The sequence below is a fragment of the Hemitrygon akajei genome, chromosome 8 (genome assembly GCF_048418815.1).
Source record: "Hemitrygon akajei chromosome 8, sHemAka1.3, whole genome shotgun sequence".
Lineage (NCBI taxonomy): Eukaryota > Metazoa > Chordata > Chondrichthyes > Myliobatiformes > Dasyatidae > Hemitrygon > Hemitrygon akajei.
Window position 1 is genome coordinate 125414121 of NC_133131.1, and position 27371 is coordinate 125441491.

Here is a 27371-nt window from a genome sequence, read left to right on the forward strand (position 1 = left end):
ATTGTTTGAAATTAGGCCAATCAATGTGGTGTCATTGGCAAATTGAACTACTAGATTAAAGCTGTGGGTGGTGACACAGTCATGAGTATACAGGGGGTAAAGGAGGGAACATAGGGCACAGCCTTGAGAGGCTCCTGTATTGAGAGTCAGAGGGTTGGAGGTGAGGGAGTCCACTCTTACCACCTGCTGGCGATCTGACAGGAAGTCCAGGATCCAGCTACACAAGGCAGGGTCAAGGCCGAGGTCTTTGAGCTTCCTTTCAAGTCTGAATTGAACTATGGTGTTGAATGCTGAACTGTAGTCTAAGAACAACATTCTCACATAAGCATCCTTCTTCTCTAGATGTGTAAGGATGGTATGTAGAGCAGTGGCTATTGTGTTGTCTGTCGATCGGCTGTGTCGGTAGGCAAACTGTAGGGGGTCTGAAAGTCACTAGACAATAGGTGCAGGAGTAGGCCATTCGGCCCTTCTAGCCAACACCACCATTCACTGTGATCATGGCTGATCATACACAATCAGTACCCAGTTCCTGCCCTCTCCCCATATCCCTTGACCCTGCTATCTATAAGAGCTCCATCTAACTCTCTCTTGAAAGCATCCGGAGACTTGGCCTCCACTGCCTTCTGGGGCAGAGCTTTCCTCATATCCACCACTCTCTGGGTGAAAAAGTTTTTCCAATCTCTTAATAATCTTATATGTTTCAATCAGATCTCCTCTCATCCTTCTAAATTCCAGTGTATACAAGCCCAGTTGCTCCAATCTTTCAACATATGACAGTCCTGCCATTCCGGGAATTAACCTTGTGAGCCTATGCTGCACTCCTTCAATAGCAAGAATGTCCTTCCTCAAATTTGGAGACCAAAACTGCTCACGATACTCCAGGTGGGGTCTCACCAGGGCCCTGTACAGCTGCAGAAGGACCTCTTTACTCCTATACTCAATTCCTCTTGTTATAAAGGTCAGCATGCCATTAACTTTCTTCACTGCCTGCTGTATCTGCACGCTTGCTTTCATTGACAACACCTGGATCTTGTTGTACTTCCCCTTTTCCTAACTTGACTCCATTTAGATAGTAATGTGCCTTCCTGTTCTTGCCACCAAAGTGGATAACCTCACATTTATCCACATTAAACTGCATCTGCCATACCTTCGCCCACTCACCTAGCCTGTCCAAGTTACCCTGCATTCTCATAACAACCTCCTGACATTTCACACTGCCACCCAGCTTTGTGTCAATCGGCAAATTTGCTAATGTTACTTTTAATCCCTTCATCTAAATCATTAATGTATATTGTAAACAGCTGCAGTCCCAGCACCGAACCTTGCGGTACCCCACTGGTCACAGCCTGCCATTCCGAAAGGGACCCGTTAATCACTACTCTTTGTTTCCTGTCAGCCAGCCAATTTTCAATTCATGTCAGTACTCTGCCCCCAATACTATGTGCCCTAATTTTGCCCACTAATCTCCTATGTGGGACTTTATCAAAAGCTTTCTGAAAGTCCAGGTACACTACATCCACTGGCGCTCCCTTGTCCATTTTCATAGTTACGTCCTCAAAAAACTCCAGAAGATTAGTCAAGCATGATTTTCCCTTTGTAAATCCATGCTGACTCAGACTGATCCTTCTACTGCTATCTAAATATTTCGTAATTTCCTTTTTTATAATTGACTCCAAGTTTGCCCCCAACAGGACAAACAGCGAATATGCAAAAGGCAACAATCTGTGTGAATGTAAAAAGAAAAAAAAAGAATTAATAATAATAAGTAAGCAATACATATTGAGAACATGAGATGAAGAGTCAATGAAAGTGAGTCCATAGGATTGCTTAAAACAGTGATTCCCAACAGGGATGGTTATGTGCCCTAAGGGGGCATTAGGGAAAATAGAAGTCATTGGGGGGTGTTCAAGATTCTTGGGGGGTGGTGGTAAGCGGCACCCTAACTAGATGGCATGAGACCTGACCGACCATTAGTAAAGCAGCACTTCCAACAAAAAAGGATGAGGCAAAGGAACACAGGAAGAACCATACTTCTGCAGGTACTGAGCACTGGTCATCACAATGCGTCTGAAACACAGCAACTTCATCCGATCTTACCGACCAAACAGGCATTATTGGGAATGCATAAATTAGCAACCATGCTGTCTAACAGTTCCCCTTGACTTGTGACATGGAACGAGTTCATCAAGTTAACTGCTGGTAAATCAAGTACACAGGACAGACCTACGGAAAACTGGTAATGCAACAAAACAGCGCTGGTCGGAATCAGATGGTAAATTAGAGCCAATCAGTGAACCTGCTGACCCCAAGGGTTCCTCCTGAGGTGTTCAAAGGAATCTCGGCTTCCAGTTTGTGGTTAAGAACCATCACTGGGGATTATGAGACCTTACATGATTGGTTAATCGCACTAAATGGAATAGTATAAAGATAATTTGTCGAACACTAGCTCTATCCCAATGAAATTCAGATTTCAATTTGAATCCTTGGCAATGTAATTTTCGCTGTTGTAATCATCTTCATCTTCACCTCGCCATTCCTTTGTGTGCCACCACCATCATTCCATCTGTGACAACTTGCTGCTGTTGTCAACATCCAATAGGCATTCCCAGTTTGTATTAAATTTTTATTTTAATTTAGCCCCATTAATGATAGATAAATACATACAGTGCAATCTCTATGAGTCTGAAGACGAAGCCTTGAATTCTAATCCTGCTAGGAAATAGAAACTACAGAAAGTGCGTCAGTGCAATGTTACATACCTGGAGTACCGTTTTATTCCACTCCTGTCAGATCAGTAACACCCCATGAGGCTTCTTTATAATACTGTACTGTCTGATGAAGCCATGAAACCATCATGATTTCAGGAACACTTACATAAAAGGTACCCTGGAAAGGCTACTTATGGTATTACTCAGTTCCAGAAGATGAAAGAAGCATTTGAAAAGTGTTGCATACTCAAGTCATTTGCCAAGAAAGCTAAAAATGACCTAGATTGCGGTCTCATAGCTTCTTATAAAATTTCCAAAATGATAGCAAAGTGTGGAAAATCTCATACAATTGGTGGAAGATTAATAACACCTGCTGTATCAGAAGTGCTCACCACTGTTCTCAAAATAGATACCAGAATTTTAAAATCAATTCCTCTGAGTAATAACTCTATAGCTCATCGTTTTAATGAAATGAGTGAAGACATTGAGTATCAACTATGCTCAGAGCCACAAAATACAGAATTGTCACAGATGAATCAACTGTGACACAATGAGGCATTGCTAAAGGCATATGTATGGTTTATCAAAAATGGAAAAGGTTTTGAAGATACTGTCTTTAGTAAAAAGTTAAAAACAAATATCAACAGTGAATCAATCCACGATGAGCTCAAAAGGTATATCGAGGATAAAAATATACCAACTAGGGACATGATTTCTCGTGCAACAGATGGAGCACCATATATGTCAGGTCACCATGCTGGTTTAGCGGCATTTATGACAAAAGTAATTCCAAGTCTGTTTGCAATCCATTGTGTAATTTATCATCAACATCTCGCAGACAAAAACTTCAACCAGTAACTTTTTCCAAGCATGACATAATATTGGTTATCAACAAAATTAAAGCCATGGCAGAATATTTTACTAGTTATGCCAAGATTACAGTAAAGAGCTTGAATGCTTGCTTATTCACACTGAAGTGCATTGGCTGTTCAGAGGCTGCTGCTTAAAACATTTCTTTAATCTTTTTGACACTGTGGTTGAATTTTTGCTCAAACTCAACAAGAGCTTGGGAAACAAGAATGAACTTCTACATGGAGATGTGACAAGCCTAGCCAATCTGTATGCCAGAATCAACCTTTTACAATGAAACTACAGTGTAAGAATTTCAATTTAATCCACTTTAATTGGAAAATTGGAAGCCTATAAACAAAACACCGGGAGAAGAATGGTCTCACAGTTTCCCTATGTGGAAAGTATGGCACTTTCTTTCATAGATGGTGATTTGCAAGAGTACTGCTTACACCTGAAGTCACTGAGGAAGGGTTTTCAGAGTTGATTCAAGGATTTGAACGATCTGGAAATACTGGACTGTGTAATTAACCCATTTCTTTGCAAGGTGGAAGAACAGGAGAGAACTTGCAAGAAAAAAATATCATATTTCAGAAAGATGCAGAAGCAAAAATGCTTTTAAAAATGTTGGCTTTTGTGGTATGTGGCTGCACTGTATTACAAAGCCTTTTGGTCTTTGGAGAAGAACCAAACTGCTCTTTATTAACATAAGACCATAAGACATAGAAACAGAATTAGTCCATGTAGCCCATCGAGTCTGCTCTGCCATTCAATCATGGCTGATCCTTTTTTTCCCTCCTCAACCCCAGTTCCTGACCTTCTCCCTGTAACCTTTGATGCCAAGTCCAGTCAAGAACCTATCAATCTCTGCCTTAAATACACCCAATGACCTGGCCTCCATAGCTGCATGTGGCAACAAATTCCACAAATTCACTGCCCTTAGGCTAAAGAAATTTCCCTGCATCTCTGTTTTGTTAGGGTGGCTCTCTATCCTGAGGCTGTGCCCTCTTGTCCTAGACTCTCCACCTTTCCACATCTACTCTGCCTTTCAGCATTCGAAAGGTCTCAATGAGATCCACCTCATCCTTCTGAATTCCAGTGAATACAGACCCAGAGCCACCAAATTTTCCTTGTATGATAACCCTTTCATTCCTGTAATCATCCTTATGAACCTCCTCTGGACTCTCTCCAATGCCAGCGTATCTTTTCTAAGTTGAGGAGCCCAAAACTATTCATAATACTCAAGGTGAGGCCAGTGTCTGATAAAGGCTCAGCATCATATCCCTGCTGTTGTACTCTAGACCTCTTGAAATGAATGCTAACATGGCATTTGTGTTCCTCAAAAAACCCCAAAAAAAACAACAACAAAAAACTGACTCAACCTGCAAGTTAACCTTTAGGATGTTCTGCACAAGAACTCCCAAGTCCCTGTGTATCTCAGATATTTGGATTTTCTCCCTGCTTAGAAAATAGTCACAAATTTATTTCTACTACTAAAGTGAATGACGATGTATTTGGTGGTAATTAGGTCTTTTACAGTTTCTTTTTAAGGAGGGTGATCAGTACTGCAGGTAATTTTTATGACTCAGATGAAAGGATGGTATGTAAAGTATTTAAGTCTGCTGACAACACTAAAGTAATGGAAGAATGAACAGTGAGGAGGGCTCAGAGCGGCTGCAAATGGAAATAAACAGATTAATTGAATGGTGAAACAAAATCAAAATCAGGTTTATTATCACTGAAGTATGTTTATGAAATTTGCTGTTTTGTGGCAACAGTGTAGAGCAAAAATTACTATAAGATACAAATAATTAAATTAGTAATGCAAAAGAGTAAGAGTGAGAATAGTTTATAGACCATTCAGAAATCTAATGGTATAGTGGAAGAAGCTGTTCCTAAAAGGCTGTGTGTGTGTCTGCAGGCTCCTGTAATTTTTCCCTGTTTGTAGTATTGAGAAGAGTGCATGTCCCAGATGGTGAGGGTCTTTGATGTTTGACACCTTCTTGAGGCACTGCCTTTTGAGGATATCCTTGCTGATGAAGATGGTTGTACCCTTGATGGGGCTGACTGAATTCACAACCCTGTGCAGCCTCTTTCGATCCTTGCATTGGAGTCTTCATGCCAGGCATTGATCCAATTAGTCAGCATGCTCTCTAATATTCATCTGTAGAAACTGTGGTAAATCTCCTCAAACTCTTAATGAAGTATAACTGCTGTCATACCTTCTTCATGATTGCCTCAACATGTTGGGCCCTAGATAGATCCTCTGAGATGTTGATTCCCACCTTTTCCACTGCCGACCTCTCAATGAGCTCTGGATTGTGTTTTCCCAGCTTCCTTATCCTGAAGTCCACAATCCCTTCCTTGGTCATGCTGATGCAGTTGCAGAGTGCAGCAATGTTGTAATGCAATTCAGCCAATTGATCTATCACATCCTGCACACCACCTTGTCAGTGTCTGAGACTCTGCCAGCAATGGTGATATCATCAGCAAATTTAAAGTTGGCCTTTGAGCTGTGAATGTTATACAAAGATAGATGGAGTACCATGAGGGGAAATATGAGGTTGTTCAATTTGGTAAGAAGGATAGGGAAAAATGATGCTTTTCAAATAATGAGAACTGAGCAAGTGCAGATGTTCTGATAAAATTATTTGCTACCAAGCATAATATGCAGGATATTAACAGAAACATACAGTAAGGAGTTAGGAAAGCAATGGAATATGAGAGAATTGATGTATAGGGATAAGGGAACCACACAGTGTAGTGTTTGTCTCCTTTGCTGAGGAAGTATGTACTTCTTTTGGAGGCTAGACATTGCAGATCCTCCAAATCGGATCCTGGCCAGAGGCAGTTGTGTGAAGAGAGAGGGAACAAGAGATATCCATATTCACTTGTTCAGAAGAATGAGAGGAGTTCTTATTGGAAGAAAACCCAAGACTCTGAGAGGACTTCATGAATGATTGGAGATTTTAAAAATAAAGTTGATGATTCACCGAGTAATTGGAAGCTAAGGATTTTATCATTCAGGACATGAGGACTAAGTTGAGACTAAAAGTTGTTCACTGAGCTGTAAACATTAAAAAAAAATGTTCTCTGCAGAGTGTCAGATTCTCAGTTGTTCAGGGATGACACCAGCTAAATCGAGGTATATGGGGATCCAACAGGAGAATGTCCCTGAGCAGAGGATCATATCTTCTTCTGGGTGCTACTGATCCTGTCGGATTCACTGTTTCTTTCTAAGTCCTGAAGTCAAGCACTAGCGTGGGGTTTCTGCTGACAGATGACTTGTGGACGCCACTAAGACGGTGCAGAGGATTCACACATTTCCCAGCTGACAGGCTGAGAGTGTGCCTCCCAAGCCTGTGCAATATTTAATCTGCTGCATATAAAGAATCTCTGTTGAAATAAATGCAGAGAGATAGCCGCCTAGGTAACAGTAGGTGAACTTTTGCACGTGATTCAGTTTGGGTATTTTAAATGTATTGTTGTTTTTTAAGTCAGGGCACGTCTTTATTTACTTTTTAAATATTTAATGCAATTTATCTTATTAATCTGCAAATAACTTTGTGTAAATTAAAGGAATTCACAAACTTTCCATAATGCTGAGAGTTTGACAGCCATGAAACCGGTTGGCATGTACTGACTGTCAAAACCATTCTGTCAATGGGCTGGCATAGTCTTTGTCCTGCATTATGTAGGAACTGGGCAGCAGCAGAGGAAGATCTTGCCCAGGGCTTCACCAGATGAACTGGCAGCTGGCAGGCTTAGCATTGAAGATCTGCTGCATTTACTGCAGAACAAATAGACCACCTTGTATTCCTATGGTCTTTTCTGTTTGCAGAGGGTGTATCAGAATCAGATTGATGACCACTAACTTGTATGTCATTTTGCAGCAACAGTGCAGTGCAATGATATAACATTACTATAAATTATCTTAAGAACATAAAACCGAGAGCAAAATTAGACTATTCAGTCACAGCTGATTTTCCCCCCTCAATCCCATTCTGCTGCCTTTTCCCTGTAACCTTTAATGTTGTACAAACAAAAAACAAACAAAAATTGGTACTGTTCATAGACCATTCAGAAATCTCATGGAGAAGCTGTTTCTGAATTGTTGAATGTGGGTCATCATGGCCAGCAGTTTGAAAAGTTGGCACTGGTATTTGTGTAACTGTTCACACTGTTGTTTAATTACCTGAGTTAATATTGTACGTATCTTTCAGAGAAGCCTGGAAGAAGTGATTTTGTCCAAGCTGGGAATTCTGTCCTATCAAGGAAGAAAAGACAGGTGTGTTCAAAATTTTTCGAATCTCAAATTGATGAAATGTACAGTAAATTATAGAAAATAATAGATTTTAATTTATACAAGAATGTTGTTCATTTTATGTTTTTTAACCATACAATTAGATCATTGGATTATATAGAAAAATATAAAGAATTCTGTGTCACATTCAGCAGAATACTCAGCATTTGTAAATGAATTAAGGGTGGAATAGGTCACTGGGCCGATTTTCCTGAATTTTGTCTCGAGGAACACAGATTCCTCCAACTTCAAAATTTAGTAAGAGGATGAAGACAAATCTTGCAGAATTTTTGCCCCTATTACTCTATTCCAGGATTGTCTGGACTTCCCAATGCGCACTGGTAGGTTGTTCCTACAAGTGGCCCTTGTCCAGCTGATAAATATTGAAGAGACAGTGGGGATCTTTCTGGCTGTTTGCCTCATATCCTTGGCCAAAGAAGACCTAACACAGAGTTATATTGTAAATTGTTTTAAGTGAGACTAGTAGAGGTATATAACATGGTTTATTAATTAACCGATTTTGTTTCTTGTTGCAGATACACCGAGTTCGGCGGAACGTTCACGATGAGACAAAGTACATTGAACTGATGGTTGTTAATGATCATTTTATGGTAAAGGCCACAACCAGTATGAACCAATGATATTTGATCTTTGAGATGATTTAGAGAAAACATAATAATTAGCACTAATACAGCTTTCTACAAGCCAAAGGACATAGGGTATGTTAGTCTTCAATACAAGAGGATATGAGCACAGCAGTAAGGAAGTTTCATTGCAGCTAAACAGCTTGCCTGTGAGATTGAGGAATCACTGAAGCTGTTTTAGCCAGTTTTGGTAGAGAAGTGGTACTTAAGTGCTTGAATCATTAACAGTTTTATTCTTCTTTCTTTTCATAGTTTAAAAAATATCGTTTATCCGTGGGACTCACAAACAACTTTGTGAAGTTAATTGTGAACTTAGCAGATATGGTGAGTTCCAGATCTTGTTATCTCTGAGCAAAGAACCAAAGCTGAAATGGTGTAAAATGAAGGCTAATTGTTTCATTTTAACTATAATAAACAGCATCCAGTTTTCCTTGTTGCCTGCATCATGTTTATTTTTCCATTTGGTGCAAGGGGAAGAAAAAGATGGTCACAAATTTTAAGCTCACTTCTATTAAATCAGTATTATTCAGACTCAATTATCCTATAATTCAAATCTAACAATTCAACTAAAATGAGACAAATATATTTTGCACTGCTGATAGTAGGTACCCAAATTAAGGGATTATATACATTTTTGATACTTGTAAAATCTATCATTGGCAGTTTAAAAATAAGCATGAGCCAATACTCTAGCATAGTGGAAGTTCTTTAATTATGTAGATGTACGTACAGTATGAAAATTAACAGAATAAGCATTTACAAACACTCCTCAAAATTTTCTATGTCTCAGAGAGAATTCTTTGCTTTATCGCATTTATCATGACGAGTTTGTGTAACTTTGTAACCCAGATGGTTGAACAATGCATTTAGTAGTTGAATATTAAAAAATGCAGGACCTGAAAAGAATGGTAGAAGAAATTAGAAGGTCAGGCAATATCTCTGAAGAGAAAAATAAAGTTCATTCTTTAGGTTAATGACCTTGCTTGGAGTAAACATCCAACTTGTTGCACGCAGACAGAGTGCTGAACCAACATAAAAGGAGCTGGAACATGCTAGCAATTACCCTCTCCCATAAATGCCAGGAAATCCAAGACTCGGAATACTGAAGTCCTAAACATGCTGGTTGAGTTCTGGGTTGCTGCTGACATTGAGTAGCATAAAGAGTGCAAGAGTGGAGTGTAAACTGCTGAATTCTCAGTAACTTATACTAGGAATCTGACTGCTGAACCTGCGACAGGTTGGACCTGGCATAGTAACAGCAAACCTATGCATTTGCATGAAGAAGATTGGCAGTGAGAGAGATTTGTTAATACTGTATAAGATAAATTCATTTTAAAAATTATTTATGTTTGATTTACTGATTTTAATTACTTCAGTTAAACTTCAGGTGATGTAAATGTTTTAATCTTTTTTATTATTGCTTTGAATTGTCTCTTCATTGTTTTATTGGCTGAGGATGTACATATCTACAGTACGCACTTAGGAGAAGCTCTTTGTGGATCAGCTAGCTGTTGACCTCTTCACCTGTATGTTGAAATGGGTAATTTCAACTTGCTAGAGATCAGATAGTGCAGGGTTGGACCTCCTGCTTTGCAACTGGACTTATTACTGCCCCATCGAGTTGGGGCAGGGGGCTAGATGATTTTGTATCACCTTCATGTAATGTTGTCCTATTCATTAGAATGGGCTAGCTGTTTTTAATTGAAAAGACCAATGCTTCTGCTTCTCTATTTTAATTAATATTTTTTTTAAAATTTACATGTCTGAAATATGCTTAACATACATTTGTTTTTTACTTTCCTTTTTTATTAAAAAATTGCTTAAATACTTCTAAACCCATTTGAAATGTCTTCTACTAACTATTTAAGGACTATTAAAAAGGCCTTTAAGAGTTGCAACTTTTCAAAAGGCCATCAGGGTTACATATAAAGGCAAAGCTAATTTTCCACGGACAGACTGTCCTGTGATTCAGTACAGCCACAACAACAAGACCTAGAGGAAGTACTTGCAACCTTGGACTTAGCACAAGCAAGGGTGAGCAGTGGGTTACACTGAATCTGGTCCTATTGTTTCCATATGTCTCTGAATGTCAGGGTTATTATGTAATAGAACATTTAGGGATGGTGAATACATTTTGGACTTGTCATGTGGATGCCGTAAGCAAATTAGGTCAAATTCAGTCCCACTTAGTTGCTGATGAAGTAACAAGTGAATAATCCAGAGAGATTGGCAGAAAATCAACTGTGTCAGTATTTTATGTTGGACTCAAACTTTGCGTTGTGAATTACAGTTTATTTTCTTCCAGTATATTAGTGAATCTACATTGTATTGTTAAATGGAACTGCACCGTATGTGACAGAAGATCATGAGCTAAAATTGGTTATGCTTTAATTTTATATTTCATTCTTTTCATTAGATTTTCAAGCATCAGCTTAACACCCGAATTGTACTGGTTGCTATGGAAACCTGGTCAGTTGACAATAAGTTGACCATTGACGTAAACCCTCAGGTAACTCTCCGAGAGTTTATGAAGTACCGAAGAGATTTCATCAAAGAGAAGAGTGATATCATTCAGCTATTTTCGTAAGTTGTTTGTTGGAATCATTTCTTAGATTATGGACCAGTATTGAAGTAAAAATCCTTCCTCTGGTTTTAAGAGGTATATTTCTAAGCAATCTCAATTTTAAAGTAGGAATCATTGATCAGTAGTTGAATGATGGTGTCATTCAGATCATTATAATTTAGTTGGAGTCTGTTTTAACACAGTAATTGCAATCACTTTAAAGTTGATTTCATTTTGGTTTTGTGACAGTGCACTAAACTGGGAGCTGATCTTCTGGCTTTTCTTCTTGGCATCAGCAAAAGGCCGTCTTATTAGCAGAAAGAGGTCTCAAAGAAAATAGCCCAAAAGATCTTAATGGCTTTAAGATGGCTAGGTTCATTGGAGCAACTGATTGGGCTTTTGCCTAGACTGAAGTGTGGATTTACGAGGGAGTCTGGTACAAGACTGAGAATGATGCCGTTCTAGTGTTACTGACATATTGCAGGCAGCAAACGAGCTGCATAGAACCTGGCAAATGAAGCACTTTGGAGAGACATGGAGACTTGTACAAGCTAGAATTGAGTAGCTGTTTAATTGTAAGAGATGCCCCAGAATGTTTTTACAAATGAATTAAAGGAGGCAACTGAAGGTGAGAAAGTGGGTTTTAAATGCTTTGTGACACGAGTTCCAGCAAGTGGGTCTGTGGTAATGGGATGCATGAGTTACTCCTTTTGGACGATTGAACAATGTGGGAATATGTACAGTATATACTGTAGCTGAGAACAAATAAATTAATCGAATGGTAAGGGCTTCAGGATGAGAGTATATGCCACCTTGAGGCCAGATGTACAAGGCATGATTCCACAGTAGCCATTGGGAAGGGAGATAACCTAACTGAGGAGAGCTTTAATCCGGCTTCCTGAGAATCACTGGGTGTGGTCTGGATCATGGTGGGAATGTGCTGTCTTGTTGAAGGAAACTAGGTCTTGTCCAATAATTCATACCAAACAGGTTTACCACGCAATTTTTGCACCGTGGTTCAATATAGTCTTATGTTGCTAGGTAAAGTTGTATCTGATCTGTACTCTAGCTTTCTGACAATACAAGGGGCATCAGGGGATCACAGCAGTTACTGCAATGTTATTACAGCACCAGTTTGATTCCCACCGCTGTCTCTAAGGAGTTTGTATGTTCTCCCCATGACCATGTGAGTTTCCTCTGGGTGCTCTGGGTTCCTCCCACATTCCAAAGATGTATAGTTAGGGTTAGTGTGTTGCTATGTTGGGGCCGGAAATGTGGCAGGTTGCTCACACAGTCCTCTCTGCTTTGATTTGACACAAAACGACATAATTCACTGTCTGTTTTGATGTACAATTGACAAACAAAGATAATCTTTCTCTTTTAATCTTTATCCCGGAATGTAATTAGTTTGATTTTGATACTGCCCAGATGTTTTAGATTTGAAAAATGATGGCTTCCCAGATCCTCTAGTCATTTTCCATTTATTGCATAACCACATGCTGGTAATTCTTGTAATCACCACAACATTGCTAAATATATTTAAGAACATAAGATCATAAGAAATAAGAGCAGGAGTAGGCCATTTGGCCCATTGAGCCTGCTTCACCATTCAATAAGATCATGGCTGATCTGGCATGGACTCATCTCCACCTACCTGCCTTTTCCCCATAACCCTTAATTCCCCTATTATGCAAAAATCTCTCCAATCTTGTCTTAAATATATCTGCTGAGGTAGCTTTCACTCCTTCATTGGGCAGAGAATTCCACAGATTCACCACTCTCTGGGAAAAGCAGTTTTCCTCATCTCCATCCTAAATCTACTCCCCCGAATTTTAAGGCTTTGTCCCGTAGCTCTAGTCTCACAGCCTGGCAGCTTCAGGAAAAGTGCCAGGAGCAACATCAAGACCTGTTTATGGGCTTTGTTGACCTCTCCAAAGCATTCGACACTGTGCAAAGAGAGTTCTTATGGGATGTTCTCCTCCAGTTTGGCTGTCCCAATTAATTTGTTAACATCCTCTGCCAGTTCCACGATGGGATGACTGCTCGGGTGACCATAGGAGGACAAGAGTCCGAGCCCTTCCTTGTACGCACAAGGGTGAGACAGGGGTGTGTGGTAGTGCCAGCGCTCTTTAACATCTTCCTCCTGTGTGTTACCAAGCTTCTCCACAACGAGATTGAGGGTAGCAGCGGTGTGGCAGAGGACATCAGATTAGATAGCAACCTCTTTAATGTCAGGAGGCTCCACACAACCACCAAACTCCATAGAGAACGGGTTCTGGAGCTGCAGTATGCAGATGTCTGTGCTCTCGTGGCCCATACTCTGGAGGATCTTCAGACTGTCCTTGCTGTGGCGGTGGGAGCGTACAGCAGGATGGGGCTGACTGTCAATACCACCAAGCCAGAGGTGGTTTGCCAATGGAGTATTAGTGTTCCACCCACCCGACCTACCTTCACTTGGTGATGAAAAGCTGTCAGTAGTGCCATCTTCAAATATCTGGGGAGCATTCTCTCTGAGGATAGCGGCATTGACAACGACATGCAGAGCTGCATTAAACAGGCATCAGCTGCCTTTGGGAGACTTCGGCGTAGAGTCTTTCAGAACAGGAGCCTTTGTCGCTCCACAAAGGTCGCTGTATACCAAGCGGTCTGTGTCACCACCCTCCTTTATAGCTGTGAAGCTTGGGTAACCTACAGCCGTCACATCGAGTCCTTGGAGCGCTTCCACATAAGCTGCCTTCAGCGCATCCTGGGAATTATTTTGCATGAGCCGGTGCCTCACACTGAAATACTTGTAAAGACCAACTGCAGAAGTATTGAGGCCATCATCACCCAGCGTCAGTTGCGGTAGCTGGGGCACATGATAAGAATCCCCCCATCTCAGCTACCCTGCAGAGTGTTATGTGGCCAGCTACATCATGGTCGACGCTCAGCTGGAGGGACGAAGAAGCACTATAAGCATCAGATGAAGAACGCTTTAAGCAAGTACAAGATCAGACCCAAGGACCTGGAGGATGTTACTACTGACCGTAACACTTGACGGCAGCGGTGTAGGGATGGGGTTCATATTCTGGAGATGGAAAGGACAATCAGAAGACAGCAGAAGAGAGCCAGGAGAAATGCAGCCATGGTTGCCATCACTACCACATATACATGTCCCACCTGCAATAGAACTTGTGGGTCCAGGATAGGATTGTATAGTTATCAAAGATCTCACCGTTAAAGGAGTGGACATCATCATCGGATTCCAATGGACAACTGAAGAAAAGGGAGTCTCACCTACCAGTGGAAACAATTTTCCTGCCTCTATCTTATCTACCCCTTTTATAATTTTATATGTTTCTGTAAGATCTGCTTTCATCCTTCTGAATTCCAGTGAGTACAATCCCAGGTGCTTCAATCTCTCCTCATAGTCTAACCCCTTCATTTCTGGAATCAACCCAGTGAACCTCCTCTGCACCGCCTCCAAAGCCAGTATATCCTTCCTCAAGTAAGGAGACCAGAACTGCAAGCAGTACTTCAGGTGTGGCCTCACCAGTACCCTGTACAGTTGCAGCATAACCTCCCTGCTCTTAACTTCAATCCCTCTAGCAATGAAGGCCAACATTCCATTTCTCTTCTAGATAGTCTGTTGCACCTGCAAACCAACCTTCTGTGATTCATGCACAAGCACTCTCAAGTTCCTCTGCACAACAGCATTTTTACCATTTATGTAATAATCTGCTCTTTCATTTTTCCTTCCAAAGTGAATGACCTCGCATTTACCAACATTGTACTCTATCTGCCAGAACCATGCCCACTCACTTAACCTATCTATATCTCTATGTAGACTCTCCATATCGTCTGCACAATTTGCTTTTCCACTCAGTTTAGTATCATCAGCAAACTTGGGTACACTACACTCAGTCCCCTCTTCCAGATCATTAATATATATTGTGAACAGTTGTGGGCCCAATACCAACCCCTGTGACATACCACTCACCACTGATTGCCAACCAGAGTAACACTCCCTGCTTTCTATTAGTTAACTAATCCTCTATCCATGCTAATACATCACCCCCAACTCTATGCATCCTTATCTTATGGATAAGTCTTTTAGGTGGCACCTTATCGAATGCTTTCTAGAGATCCAAGTAAATAATGTCTATCTGTCCCCTGTATCCACTGCATTTGTTATATCCTCAAGTAACACCAGTAAATTTGTCAAACACAATCTGTCTTTGCTGAATCCATGCTGTGTCTGACTGATGGATCCATTTCTTTCCAGATGCCTTGCTATTTCTTCTTCAAGCATTTTCCCAACTACAGATGTTAAACTATCTGGCCTTTAGTTACCTGCCTTTTGCCTACATCCTTTTTTGAACCGTGGCGTGACATTCACCGTCTTCCAATCTACTGGGACCTGCCCAGAGTCCAGAGAATTTTGGTAAATCATCACCAAAGTTTCAACTATAACTTTTGCCATTTCTTTCAGTACCTGGCATGTATTCCATCAGGACCAGGGGACTTATCTATCTTCAGACCCATGAGTTTGCTGAGCAGTACCTCTTTAATGATAGCTATTGTATTGAAGTCTTCATCTCCCATCGCATCAATAACATCTTTCTTTGTCATGTTAGATGAGTCCTCCACCCTGAAGTCCGACACAAAATAGTCATTCAATGCCTCGGCCATTTCCTCATTACCCAATATCAATTCCCCTTCTTCATCCTCCAAGGGACCTACATTCACTTTAGCCATCCTTTTCTGCTTTTTTAATTACTAAAACTTTTATTATCCATTTTTATATGTTGTGCTAGTTTATTTTCATAATCTAGCTTCCCTTTCTTTATTGCTCTCTTAGTGGTACTTCGTTGCTTTTAAAAGTTTTCCAATCTTCCAGTTTTCTACTACTCTTGACGACTTTGTATGCATGAGCTTTAAGTTTGACGCCTTCTTTTATTTCCTTAGTTATCCAAGGCTGGGATCTCCCCGCCGTACAGTCTTTGCTTTTAACTGGAATATTCTTTTGTTGAGTGTAGTGAACTACATATACCTGTCTGGACTGCTCCTGTGGCTCCTCCCACAGACCCCTGCTGACTGCTCCTGTGGCTCCTCCCACAGACCCCTGTATAAAGGCGACTGAGTCCTGTTGCCCTGCCTCATTCCCCAGGATGTAGTGTTGTTCATTCTTCCAGTCAATAAAAGCCGATACCTCGCTTCCTACGTCTCAGCGTGAGTTATTGATGGTGCATCATTGAGCACCATGAAAAATCTCTTTAAAGTCTTCCACTGTTCCTCAACTGTCTCACCATAGAGTTTATGTTCCCAGTCCACACTAGCCAATTCCTCCCTCAGCCCATTGTAGTCTCCATTGTTTAAGCATAATACACTGGTGTTAGATTGAACTGTTGCACCCTCTATTTGTATGAGAAATTCATTCATACTCTTTCCAAGAGGATCCCTAACAACAAGATCACTAATTTTAACTGTCTCATTGCACAGGAACAGATCTAAGATAGCGCATTCCCTTGTAGGTTCAGTAACATGCTGTTCAAGAAAGCCATCACAGATGCATTTTATGAAGTCCTCCTCAAGACCGACTTGATTCACCCAATCTCTGTGCAAATTAAAGTCCCCCATGATAACTGCTGTTCCATTCTTACATGCCTCGGATATTTCTATGTTTATTGCCTGTGTCACTGTAATGTTATTATTTGGTGGCCGATAGACAACTCCCACCTATGATTTTTTTTTCCGTAGGACCATAAGACATAAGAGCAGAATTAGGCCATCTGGCCTGTCAAGTCTGCTCCACCATTTACCATGGCTGATCCATTTATTTTCTCCTCTTAAACTCCAGTTCCTGGCCTTCTTCCCATAACCTTTGATTCCATGTCTAATCAAGAACCTATCAACTTCAGCCTTAAATACACCCAACAACCTGGCCTCCACAGCTGCACGTGACAATGAATTCCACAAATTTACCACCCTTTGACTAAAGAAATTACTCTGCATCTCTGTTTTGAATGGATGCCCCTCTATCCTAAAGCTGTACCCTCTTGTCCTAGACTCACCCACCATGCGAAACATCCTTTCCACATCTACTCTGTCAAGGCCTTTCAACATTTCAAAGGTTTCAATGAGATTCCCCCTCGTCCTTTTGAATTTCAGTGAATACAGACCCAGAGCCATCAAACGTTCCTTGTATGATAACCCTTTCATTCCTGGAATCATCCTTGTGAACCTCCTCTGGACCTTCTCCAATGCCATCACATCTTTTGTAAGATGAGGGGCCCAAAACTGTTCACAATACTCAAGGTGATGCCTGATAAAGCCTCAGCATCACATCCTTGCTCTTGTATTTCTAGACCTCTTGAAATGAATTCCAACATGGATTTGTCTTCCTCACCACCGACTCAACCTGCACGTTAACCTTTAGGGTGTTCTGCATGAGGACTCCCAAGTCCCTGTGCATCTTAGGTTCCTGGATTTTCTCCCTGCTTAGAAAATAGCCCACACATTTATTTCTTCTACCAAAATGCATGACCATGCATTTTCCAACATTGTATTTCATTTGCCACTTCCTTGCCCATTCTCCTAATCTGTCTAAGTCCTTCTGCATCCTACCTGTTTCCTCAACACTACCTACCCCTGTACCAATCTTCATATCATCTGCAAACTTGGCAACAAAGCTATCTATTCCATCACTTAAATAATTTATATGCAGTATAATGTTGTAGCCTGGGGAAAAGTACACACCCGAGACAACAACTACTTTTTCAGGTTTTAATTTTTTTATCTGTTTTAGATGTTTAAGTGCCAGAAGAGGGTCTTAAAACAAAACGAACGAACTTTACAATCAGATCCCGCCATTACAATCTCCGTTTAACGTTCGATCCACACACTAGTGTGTCCACCAATTGCGTATGTAGTATAAAAAATACAAAGAAAATCACACAAAACTAATACAGTACTAATATGGAACTAATATGGTAGTGGCAATTCTGAACAAACAACATTAGAATCCCCCCAATCCTGTGCCTTATACATAGCAGTGAAAAATGTCAGCGAATACATCTCATTTAAGACGTCTACTACTTTTTAGTACACATGTGCTGAACCCCCGAACAGAGACTACACATCCACGTTACGCTGTTACATGCACAATCAGTCACAATACAATAAAGTTAGACAAAAGGTACACTTTGGCACAACTTTTACAAAATATTGCCTGGTAGTTAAATTACAGGGAGACTAACCTGCTTGGCTGGTAAGGAACTTTGCAAGCCACCTATCCAGCGTCGAGACCCTTACTAGTGAAAATCTAAAGCGTCCACATGTAAAACATAGCAAATTACCGATATTCCCGATTCGCCAACAAGCATAAACAAATTCACATGGATATTGTAAATTAATGCTCACCTTTCCTCACCATGCCTAGCACCTCTGGGGGATTTTGATCCCAAAGCCCCACCAGCTCCTGCAGCAGAAAGCAAAATGGTCTCCCTGCTAACCTGCACATGCGTATTGATGTCACCATCTATCTTACTTGTCATCTCTTCAAAGAATTCCAACAGGTTTGTCAGGCAGAATTTTCCCTGGAGGAAACCATGCTGACTTTGTACTATCTTGTTCTGTGTCACCGAGTACTCCATCACCTCATCCTTAACAATTGACTGTAACATCTTCCCAACCACTGAGGTCAGGCTAACTGGTCTATAACTTCCTTTCTGCTGCCTTCCTCCTTTCTTAAAGAGTGGAGTGACATTTGCAATTTTCCAGTCCTCTGGCATTATGCCAGTGTCCAATAATTTTTGAAAGATCATTTCTAATGCCACCACAATCTCTAATGCTACCTCTTTCAGAACCCTAGAGTACAGTTCATCTGGTCTGGGTGATTTATGTGCCTTTAGGTCTTTCAGCTTTTTGAGCACCTTCTCTCTTGTAATAGTAACTGCATCCACTTCTCTTCCTTCACACACTACAACATCAGGCATACTGCTAGTGTCTTCCACAGTGAAGACTGATACAAGATACTCATTTAGTTCATCAGCCATCTCCTTGTCCCCGTTATTATTTCTCCTGCCTCATTTTCTAGTGGTCTGATATCCACACTCATTTCTTTTTTTATTTTTAACATACTTGAAAAAACATTTACTATCCACTTTGATATTATTTGCTAGCTTGTTTCTTTTTTTGTAATTATTTTTATTGAAATTCATCAAACAAAAATTTTCATAAGATGTATTTCAGACATTGTACATATATATCATATATATCACAAAATCTCCACAAAGTATTTATCTGGGGTATACACTTATAGAAAAGAGTGGAAAGAAAAAACAAGCAAAAGGAAAGAACTATGTACAAGTAGGGAGTGATCTTTTTTTTTACAACAGATTCATTGATTTGTGAGAATAAAATCAGGCCTATGAGGCATTATGTAGTTAAACCATTTTTCCCAGTATGAATCAAAATGTTCCAGCTTATGATTAACAGATGCTGTTATCTTCTCAATTTTGTAAATGTCCATTGTAATTTCCATCCATGTATTTAAAGTTGGGCTCTCCTGTGATAACCATTTCCTAGTAAGAGTCTTTTTACCAGCCACCAACAGTATATTCATTAAATATTTATCTCTTTTCAACCATTCTTGAGGTATATATCCAAAATATATGGTCTTACTCTCCAAGGGTATTTCACATTTAAAGATGTCTTGTAGGGCATTGTGTATCCCCCTCCAATAGTTTTTGATAACAGGGCAGTCCCAAAAAATATGATAATGATTTGCATTTTGATTTCCACAATTTCTCCAGCAAACAGGGAGGACACTATCATAATGGGATTTCTGAGAGGGTGTAATAAAATATCTTTTCAAGTTTTTCCATCCAAACTCCTTCCATTTCTGTGAACTGGTACACTTCCATTGATATCTCCATATTGTTGTCCATTCCTCCTCAGATATAGTTATCCCTCCTTCCTTCTCCCATTTTGTTTTAATGTATGAAGTCGAATGTGTTTTAAGATTTGACAACCTCTTATACATGCTTGAAATGATTCTACTACCATTATCTGAATTATATGCTTTTCTAAAGAGCTCTATCAAGCATGTATTTGCCTTGGTTACATTTTTAAGCGTCTTATTAACATATTGTCGCATCTGTAAATACCGATAAAAATCTTGTTTTTCTAATAAGTGTTTCTCTTTAAACATTTCAAAACTGAACAGTGTTCCTTCTTTCAGTATGTTGCAAAGAACTGTTATCCCTTTAGCTGTCCAGTCCTTAAATCTAGCATCCAATTTATTTGGTGTAAAATCAGAGTCATATGCACACCATTTAAGAATTGCAGTATCTCCCTCTAGATTATATTCTTTTATAATAGTTTTCCATATTTTAAGAGTCAATTTCACCGATGGGTTATCAATAGTATTTATGTACCTTTATCTTCCCACTGATTTTTGCTTTGTTGTATTCCCTTTCTTTTGCTTTTACAATAGTTTTGACTTCCCTTGTCAGCCATGGTTATATTATTTTACCATTTAAGTATTTCTTCATTTTTGGAATACTTACGTCCTGCACCTTCCTCATTTCCCCCAGAAACGCACACTATTGCTGCTTTGCTGACCTCCCTGTCGGCATCTCCTTCCAATTTACTTTGGCCAACTCCTCTCTCATACCGCTGTAATTTCCTTTACTTCACTGAAATACTGTTACATCAGACTGTTACTTCCTGCCTATCAAATTTCAAGTTGAACTCAATCATATTGTGGTCATTGCTTCCTGAGGTTCTTTTACCTTAAGCTCCCTAATCGCCTCCGGTTCATTACATAACAGTCAATCCAGTATAGCTGATGCCCTAGTAGGTTCAATGACAAACTGCTCTAAAAAGCCATCTCTTAGGCATTCAACATATTCACTCGCTTGAGATCCATTACCCAACCTAATTTTCTTAATCGACCTGAACATTAAAATCTCCCATGACTATCATAACATTGCCCTTTTCACATGCCTTTTCTACTTCCTGTTGTAACCACCTGGCCATCTGTAATAGTGCAACAAGATCATCCACTTTATTTCTTATACTCCATGCATTTAGATACAACACCTTGAGTACCGTATTTGCTATCCTTTGTGATTCTGCATCTCTAATTTTTTGATACTCAGCCTGTTGGCTGCAACTAAGTCCCATCACCTGCCTGCCCTTCCTGACAGTCTGACTGTATGCTATCTTTACTTTTTTGTACCATCTGTCCTATCCTGAGTCCCTTCACTCTGGTCCCACTTCCCTGCCAAATTAGTTTAAACCCTTCCCAACAGCTCTAACAAACTTGCCTGTGAGAATATTAGTCCCCCTCAGGTTCAGGTGCAACCTGTCACTTTTGAACAGGTGATACCTCCCCAAGAAGAGATCCCACGGTTTCAAGAACCTGAAGCCCTGCCCCCTACACCAGCTTCTCAGTCACGCATTTATCTGCCAAATCATCCTGTTTCTACACTCACTGGCACATTCCCTTTGCTATTCTTAACCTCTACCCAGATGGAATCAACATTTTGCTCCTTAGATCATATATCGTCTCTCACTATCGCCCTGATCTCATCTTTAATTAAAAGTGCTACCCTACCTCCCTTACCTTCCTGCCTATCCTTCCATATTACCTGATATCCTTGGATATTTAATTCCTATTTAACACCCTGCAACCACGTCTCTGTTACGGCCACTAAATCATACACTTTGTACTGATTTGTGCCACAAGTTCACTGCCCTTGTTTTGAATACTGTGGGCATTCAAATAAAGTGCCCTTATACTCACTGTGCTTTTAAAATCTTGTAATCTTTTACTCTTTTGCACTTGACTTTTCTTCACTCCATTCTTACTTTTCTCTTTTTTATCTTTTGCTTTTCTTTTTCTTTATCCACACTTTTTTTTCTTTATCCATACTTCTCCAATCTGTTGACCCATCCCCTACTATTTAGTTTAAAGCCCTATCCACAGCCCTAGTTATGCAATTTGCTAGGATCCAGGTCCCATCACAGTTCCTGTAGAGCCTGTCTCATTGGTACAGCTCCAACCTTCCCCAATACTGGTGCCAATTTCCTATGAATTCAAACCCACTTCTCCCACACCAATCCTAGAGCCATGCATTTAACTTTCTAATCTTCTTGACCCTATGCCAATTTACATGTGACTCAGGTAGTAATCCAGAGATGACTACCTTTTTGGTTCTGCTTTTTAATGTAGTCCCTAGCTGCTCAAATTCCCTCAGCAGAACCTTCTTCCCCAATCCACCTATGTCATTGGTACCCACATGGACCACGGCAATTGGATCATTCCCCCCAACTGCAAATTCCTCTGCAGGTCAGATAAGATGTCCCAAGCTTGGGCACCAGGCAGGCATCGCAGTCTTCAGGATGCTCTATCCTCACGACAGAGAACTCTGTCTATTCCCATGACTACACTATCCTGAATTACCACTACATTTCTCTTCTTTACCCCTCTCTTGAAGTCAGGTTGCTCATCCTCCCTACAGCCCCCACTGTCATCCACACATGGAGCAAGAATCTCAGATCTGTTGGACAAGGGCTGAGGCTCCTCCAGCACTGTCTCTTGGATCCCACTACCCACCTCACTGGCAGTCACACCCTCTTGTCCCTGACCACAGATGGAACTTGAGGCAGCTCATCTAATGGGTGTGACTACCTCCTGAAACAGAGAATCCAGGTAACTCTCCCCCACCCTGATGTGCCACAGTGTTTGATGCTCAGATTCCAGGTCATCACCTTTGAACCTGAGTTCCTTGAGCAGCCAACACTTGCTGCAGATGTGGTCACCAGGGACCACAATGGGGTCCACCAGCTCCCACATCATGCTGCCACAGCACATCACCTGATCCTACATTATCCCTTTATTTAATTAGCTGTAATTTAGTGACTTTTTATTCAACCACTACAAAATCCTTACTTGCTACTTACCTGTGCCTCCTTGACAAAGCCTCAAGCTCCCACTCCTACACTGATCCACTCACACAATGGCCACTCTGCTTTGACCCTGCTTTCTTTTATTTCCTCCTGCTAATGAATTGCAAATTTATTTGCCCACCACTAATGTGATGACCACTCTCTCTCTCTTCGAATCAATTGGTCCACTGCTAATCTGCCGAGCCCCGCAAAATGCTCCTTTTTTAAGCTTTTCTCCCCAACCTTTGTGAAGTCGCTCTCTCTGCAAACTGATTGGTCCACTGCTAATGCCAATTCTTTCCAATTGCATCAGATATCTATTTAATTCAGTGCAGCGTAGTTAATTCCATTTCAGCACCTACCTTATTTGGGCATCAGCAGGCGAGATGATAGATCCTGTAAGTTTTAATATGCAAGTTGTTAGTGGACATTAGCAATAGTAGGGCATGAAACGGTGGCTGCCCATCCTTCATTCAGAAACTCCGCTATTGTGGCACCAGATATGTAACATATTCAGGGATGGGATGACTGAGATTCACCTCTAGTTAGTGCATTAGGTAACTGCTTCATTCAGTGCCAAATTCATTGGTTTATATATTTTGAGTCTGACTATAATTGTCACATGAAAACAGTTGAGATTTGCTACATCTTTCACTGGTGACCCTGTTTCATTCTTGGCAGTATCTCAAACCAATCTCATGTTGTTTCTAATGATTATTAATGTTATGTTGTAATTCAAATTGGTCAACAATGGTTTTGCTTATGATCCAAACAATAGCTGTGCTGATAAAAAAATTCCGAGTGCTATGGATCTGAAAATAACAAAAAAAAAAATGGAAAAGCGTGGCACAACCATGCCTGGCTGGAGAACTAAAGGCACTATTATTGTTTTGAAGGTTGTCATTAATTATGGATTCTCTATATTCCACAAGACCATAAGATATAGAAGCAGACATAGGACATTTGGCCCTTCAAGTCTGGTTCACCATTCAATCATGGGCTGATCCAATTCTTCCAGTCATCCCCACTCCCCTGCCTTCTCCCCATACCCTTTGATACCCTGGCTAATCAAGAACCTATCTATCTCTTCCTTAAATACACCCAATGACTTGACCTCCACAGCCACTCGTGGCAACAAATTCCACAGATCTACCACACTCTGACTAATTTCTCCACATCTCGGTTCTAAATGGATGGCCTTCAATCCTGAAGTCGAGCCCTCTTGTCCTAGACCCTTACCATGGGAAATAACTTTGCCATATCTAATCTGTTCAGGCTTTTTAACATTCGCAATGTTTCTATGAGGTCCCCCCCTCATTCTCCTGAACTCCAGCGAATACAGCCCAAGAGCTGCCAGATGTTGTTCATATGGTAACCCTTTCATTCCTGGAATCAACCTCGTGAATCTTCTCTGAACCCTCTCCTATGTCAGTATATCCTTTCTAAAACAAGGAGCCCAAAACTGCACACAATACTCCATGTGGTCTCATGAGTGCCCTTTAGAGCCCGAACATCACATCCCTGCTCTTATATTCTATACCTCCAGAAATGAATGCCAACATTGCATTTGCCTTCTTCACCACTGACTCAACCTGGAGGTTAAATTTTGGGGTATTCTGCACAAGTACTCCCAAGTCCCTCTGCATTTATGCATTTTGAATTCTCTCCCCATCTAAATAATAATCTACCTGTCTATTTCTTCCAAAGTGCATGACCATACACTTTCCAAGATTGTATTTCATTTGCCACTTCTTTGCCCATTCCCGTAAACTATCTAAGTCTCTCTTCAGGCTCTCTGTTTCCTCAATTACCTGCTCCTCCCACCTATCTTTGTATCATTGGCAAATTTAGCCACAAATCCATTATCCCATAGTCCAAATCATTGACATACATCGTAAAAAGCAGCAGTCCCAACACTGACCCCTGTGGAACTCCACTGGTAACTGGCAGCCATCCAGAATAGGATCCCTTTATTCCCACTCTCTGTTTTCTGCCAATCAGCCAATGCTTCACCCATGCTAGTAACTTCCCTGTAATTTCATAGGCTCTTGTCTTGCTAAGCAGCCTCACGTGCGGCACCTTGTCAAAGGCCTTCTGAAAATTCAAGTACACCACCTCATCTTCATCTTCTTTGTCTACCCTGCTTGTAATTTCCTCAAAAAATTGCAGTAGGTTAGTCAGGCAGGATTTTCCTTTCAGGAAACCATGCTGGCTTTGGCCTATCTTGTCACGTGTCACCAGGTACTCTGTAAACTCATCCCTAATAATTGATTCCAAACAACTTCCCAACCACTGATGTCAGGCTAACAGGTCTATAGTTTCTTTTCTGCTGCCTCCCACCCTTCTTAAATAGCAGAATAACACTTGTAATTTTCCAGTCATCCGGTACAATGCCAGAATCAATCAATTCTTGAAAGATTATTGTTAATGCCTCCGCAATCTCTCCAGCTACTTCCTTCAAAACCCAAGGGTGCGTTCCATCAGGACCAGGAGATTTATCCACCCTCAGACCATTAAGCTTCCTGAGCACCTTCTCAGTCGTAATTTTCACTGCACATACTTAACTTTCCTGACACTCCTGAATGTCTGGTATACTACAGATGTCTTCCACTCTGAAGACTGATGCAAAATACATATTCAGTTCCTCTGCTGTCTCTGCATCTCTCATTACAATATCTCCAGTGTCATTTTCTATTGGTCCTATATCTACCCTCAACTCTCTTTTACCCTTTATATACTTAAAAAAACTTATCGTATTTTCTTTGATATTAGTCACCAGCTTCCTTTCGTAATTCATCTTTTCCTTCCTAATGACCTTCTTAGTGTCCTTCTGCAAGTTTTTAAGAGCTTCCCAATCCTCTATCTTCCCGCTAGCTTTGGCTTCCTTGTATGCCCTATCTTTTGCTTTTAATTTGGCTCCGACTTCACTTGTCAGCCACGCCAATGTCCTTCCATTCAAAAATTTCTTCCTTTTTGGAATATATCTGTCTTGCACTTCCGTCATTTTTCACAGAAACTCCAGCCATTGCTGCTCTGCTGTCCTTCCTGCTAGTGCCTCTTTCCAGACAACCTTGGCCAGTTCCCCTCTCATGCCATTGTAATTTCCTTTATTCCACTGAAATACCGAAACATTGGAATTTAGTTTCTCCTCAGATTTCAAAGTGAACTCAATCATATTGTGATCACTGTTCTCTAAGGGTTAATTCTCTCTTGAGGTCCAGTACTGACCTGGTTTTCCCAATCCACTTTCATGTTAAAATCCTCAACGATTATCATGACATTGCCTTTCTGACATGCCTTTTCTGTCTCCTGCTGTAATTTGTAATCCACATCCCGGCTGCTGTTTGGAGGCCTGTATACAACTGCCATTAGGGTCCTTTTACCCTTGCCATTTTTTAACTCAACCCATAGAGACTCTACATCTTCTGATCCTATGTCATCCCTTTCAAATGATTTAATATTATTTCTTATACACAGAATCACACCACCCCCTCTGCCTACTAACCTATCTTTCTGGTACACCGTATATCCTTGGATGTTCAGCTCCCAATGGCAGCCATCCTTTAGCCAAGTTTCACAGATTGCCACAATGTCATACTTGCCAATCTGCAGCTGAATTTCAAGATGGTCCATTTTATTTCTTATGCTGCGTGCATTCAAATATAACACTTTCAGTCCAGTGTTTATTGCTTTCTGTTTTAACTGCACCACACCTCTATTGCCCTGTAACTCATCCCACTGGCTGTGATTAAGCCTCATCTCTTGCCTATCCTTTCTATTTCTCTGTTGCATGTTATCTCTGATTTATTTCTGTTTTCCCTTTCCTCAACCCTATCACTGTGGTTTCCATTCCCTTGCCAAATTAGCTTAAACCTTCCCTAATAGCTCTATTATACCTGCCTGGTAGGATATAGGACCCTTTTGGATTCAGATGTAACTCATCCTTTTTGTACAGGTTGTACCTCCCCCAGAAGAGGCTCCTATGATCCAGGAACCCGAAGCCCTGTCCCCTACACCAGTCTCTCAGCCACACATTAATTTGCCTGATCATGCTATTCTTACTTTCGTTAGCACGTGGCACAGGCAGCAATATTGAGATTACTACCCTGGAAGTCCTGCTTTTCAGCTTCCTACCCAACTCCCTGAATTCTCTCTTCAGGACCTCCTCCCTTTTTCTACCTCTGACATTGGTATCAACTTGTACCAACACAATCTCAACAGAGGGCTTTTCCCCTTCTCCCTTCAGAATACTCTGCACCCAATCCAAGACATCCCGTACCCTGGCACCTGGGAGGCAACACACCATGCACGTATCTCTATCAGGCTGACAGAACCTCCTGTCTGTTCCTCTCACTATGGAATCCCTA

The 27371-nt window shown here is 40.8% G+C and overlaps 1 protein-coding gene across 9 annotated transcripts in view; it reads left to right on the top strand.

Moving 5' to 3' along the window:
- The window catches only part of adam22 (ADAM metallopeptidase domain 22), a 309560-nt gene that overhangs the window by 148534 nt on the left and 133655 nt on the right, over positions 1-27371 (top strand). For all 9 annotated transcript variants that reach the window (XM_073054560.1, XM_073054561.1, XM_073054562.1 and 6 more), the window contains 4 exons: positions 7781-7845; positions 8397-8471; positions 8757-8828; positions 10921-11087. In XM_073054560.1, the coding sequence (XP_072910661.1) occupies positions 7781-7845; positions 8397-8471; positions 8757-8828; positions 10921-11087 (379 nt within the window). The remainder of the gene's footprint in view (positions 1-7780; positions 7846-8396; positions 8472-8756; positions 8829-10920; positions 11088-27371) is intronic.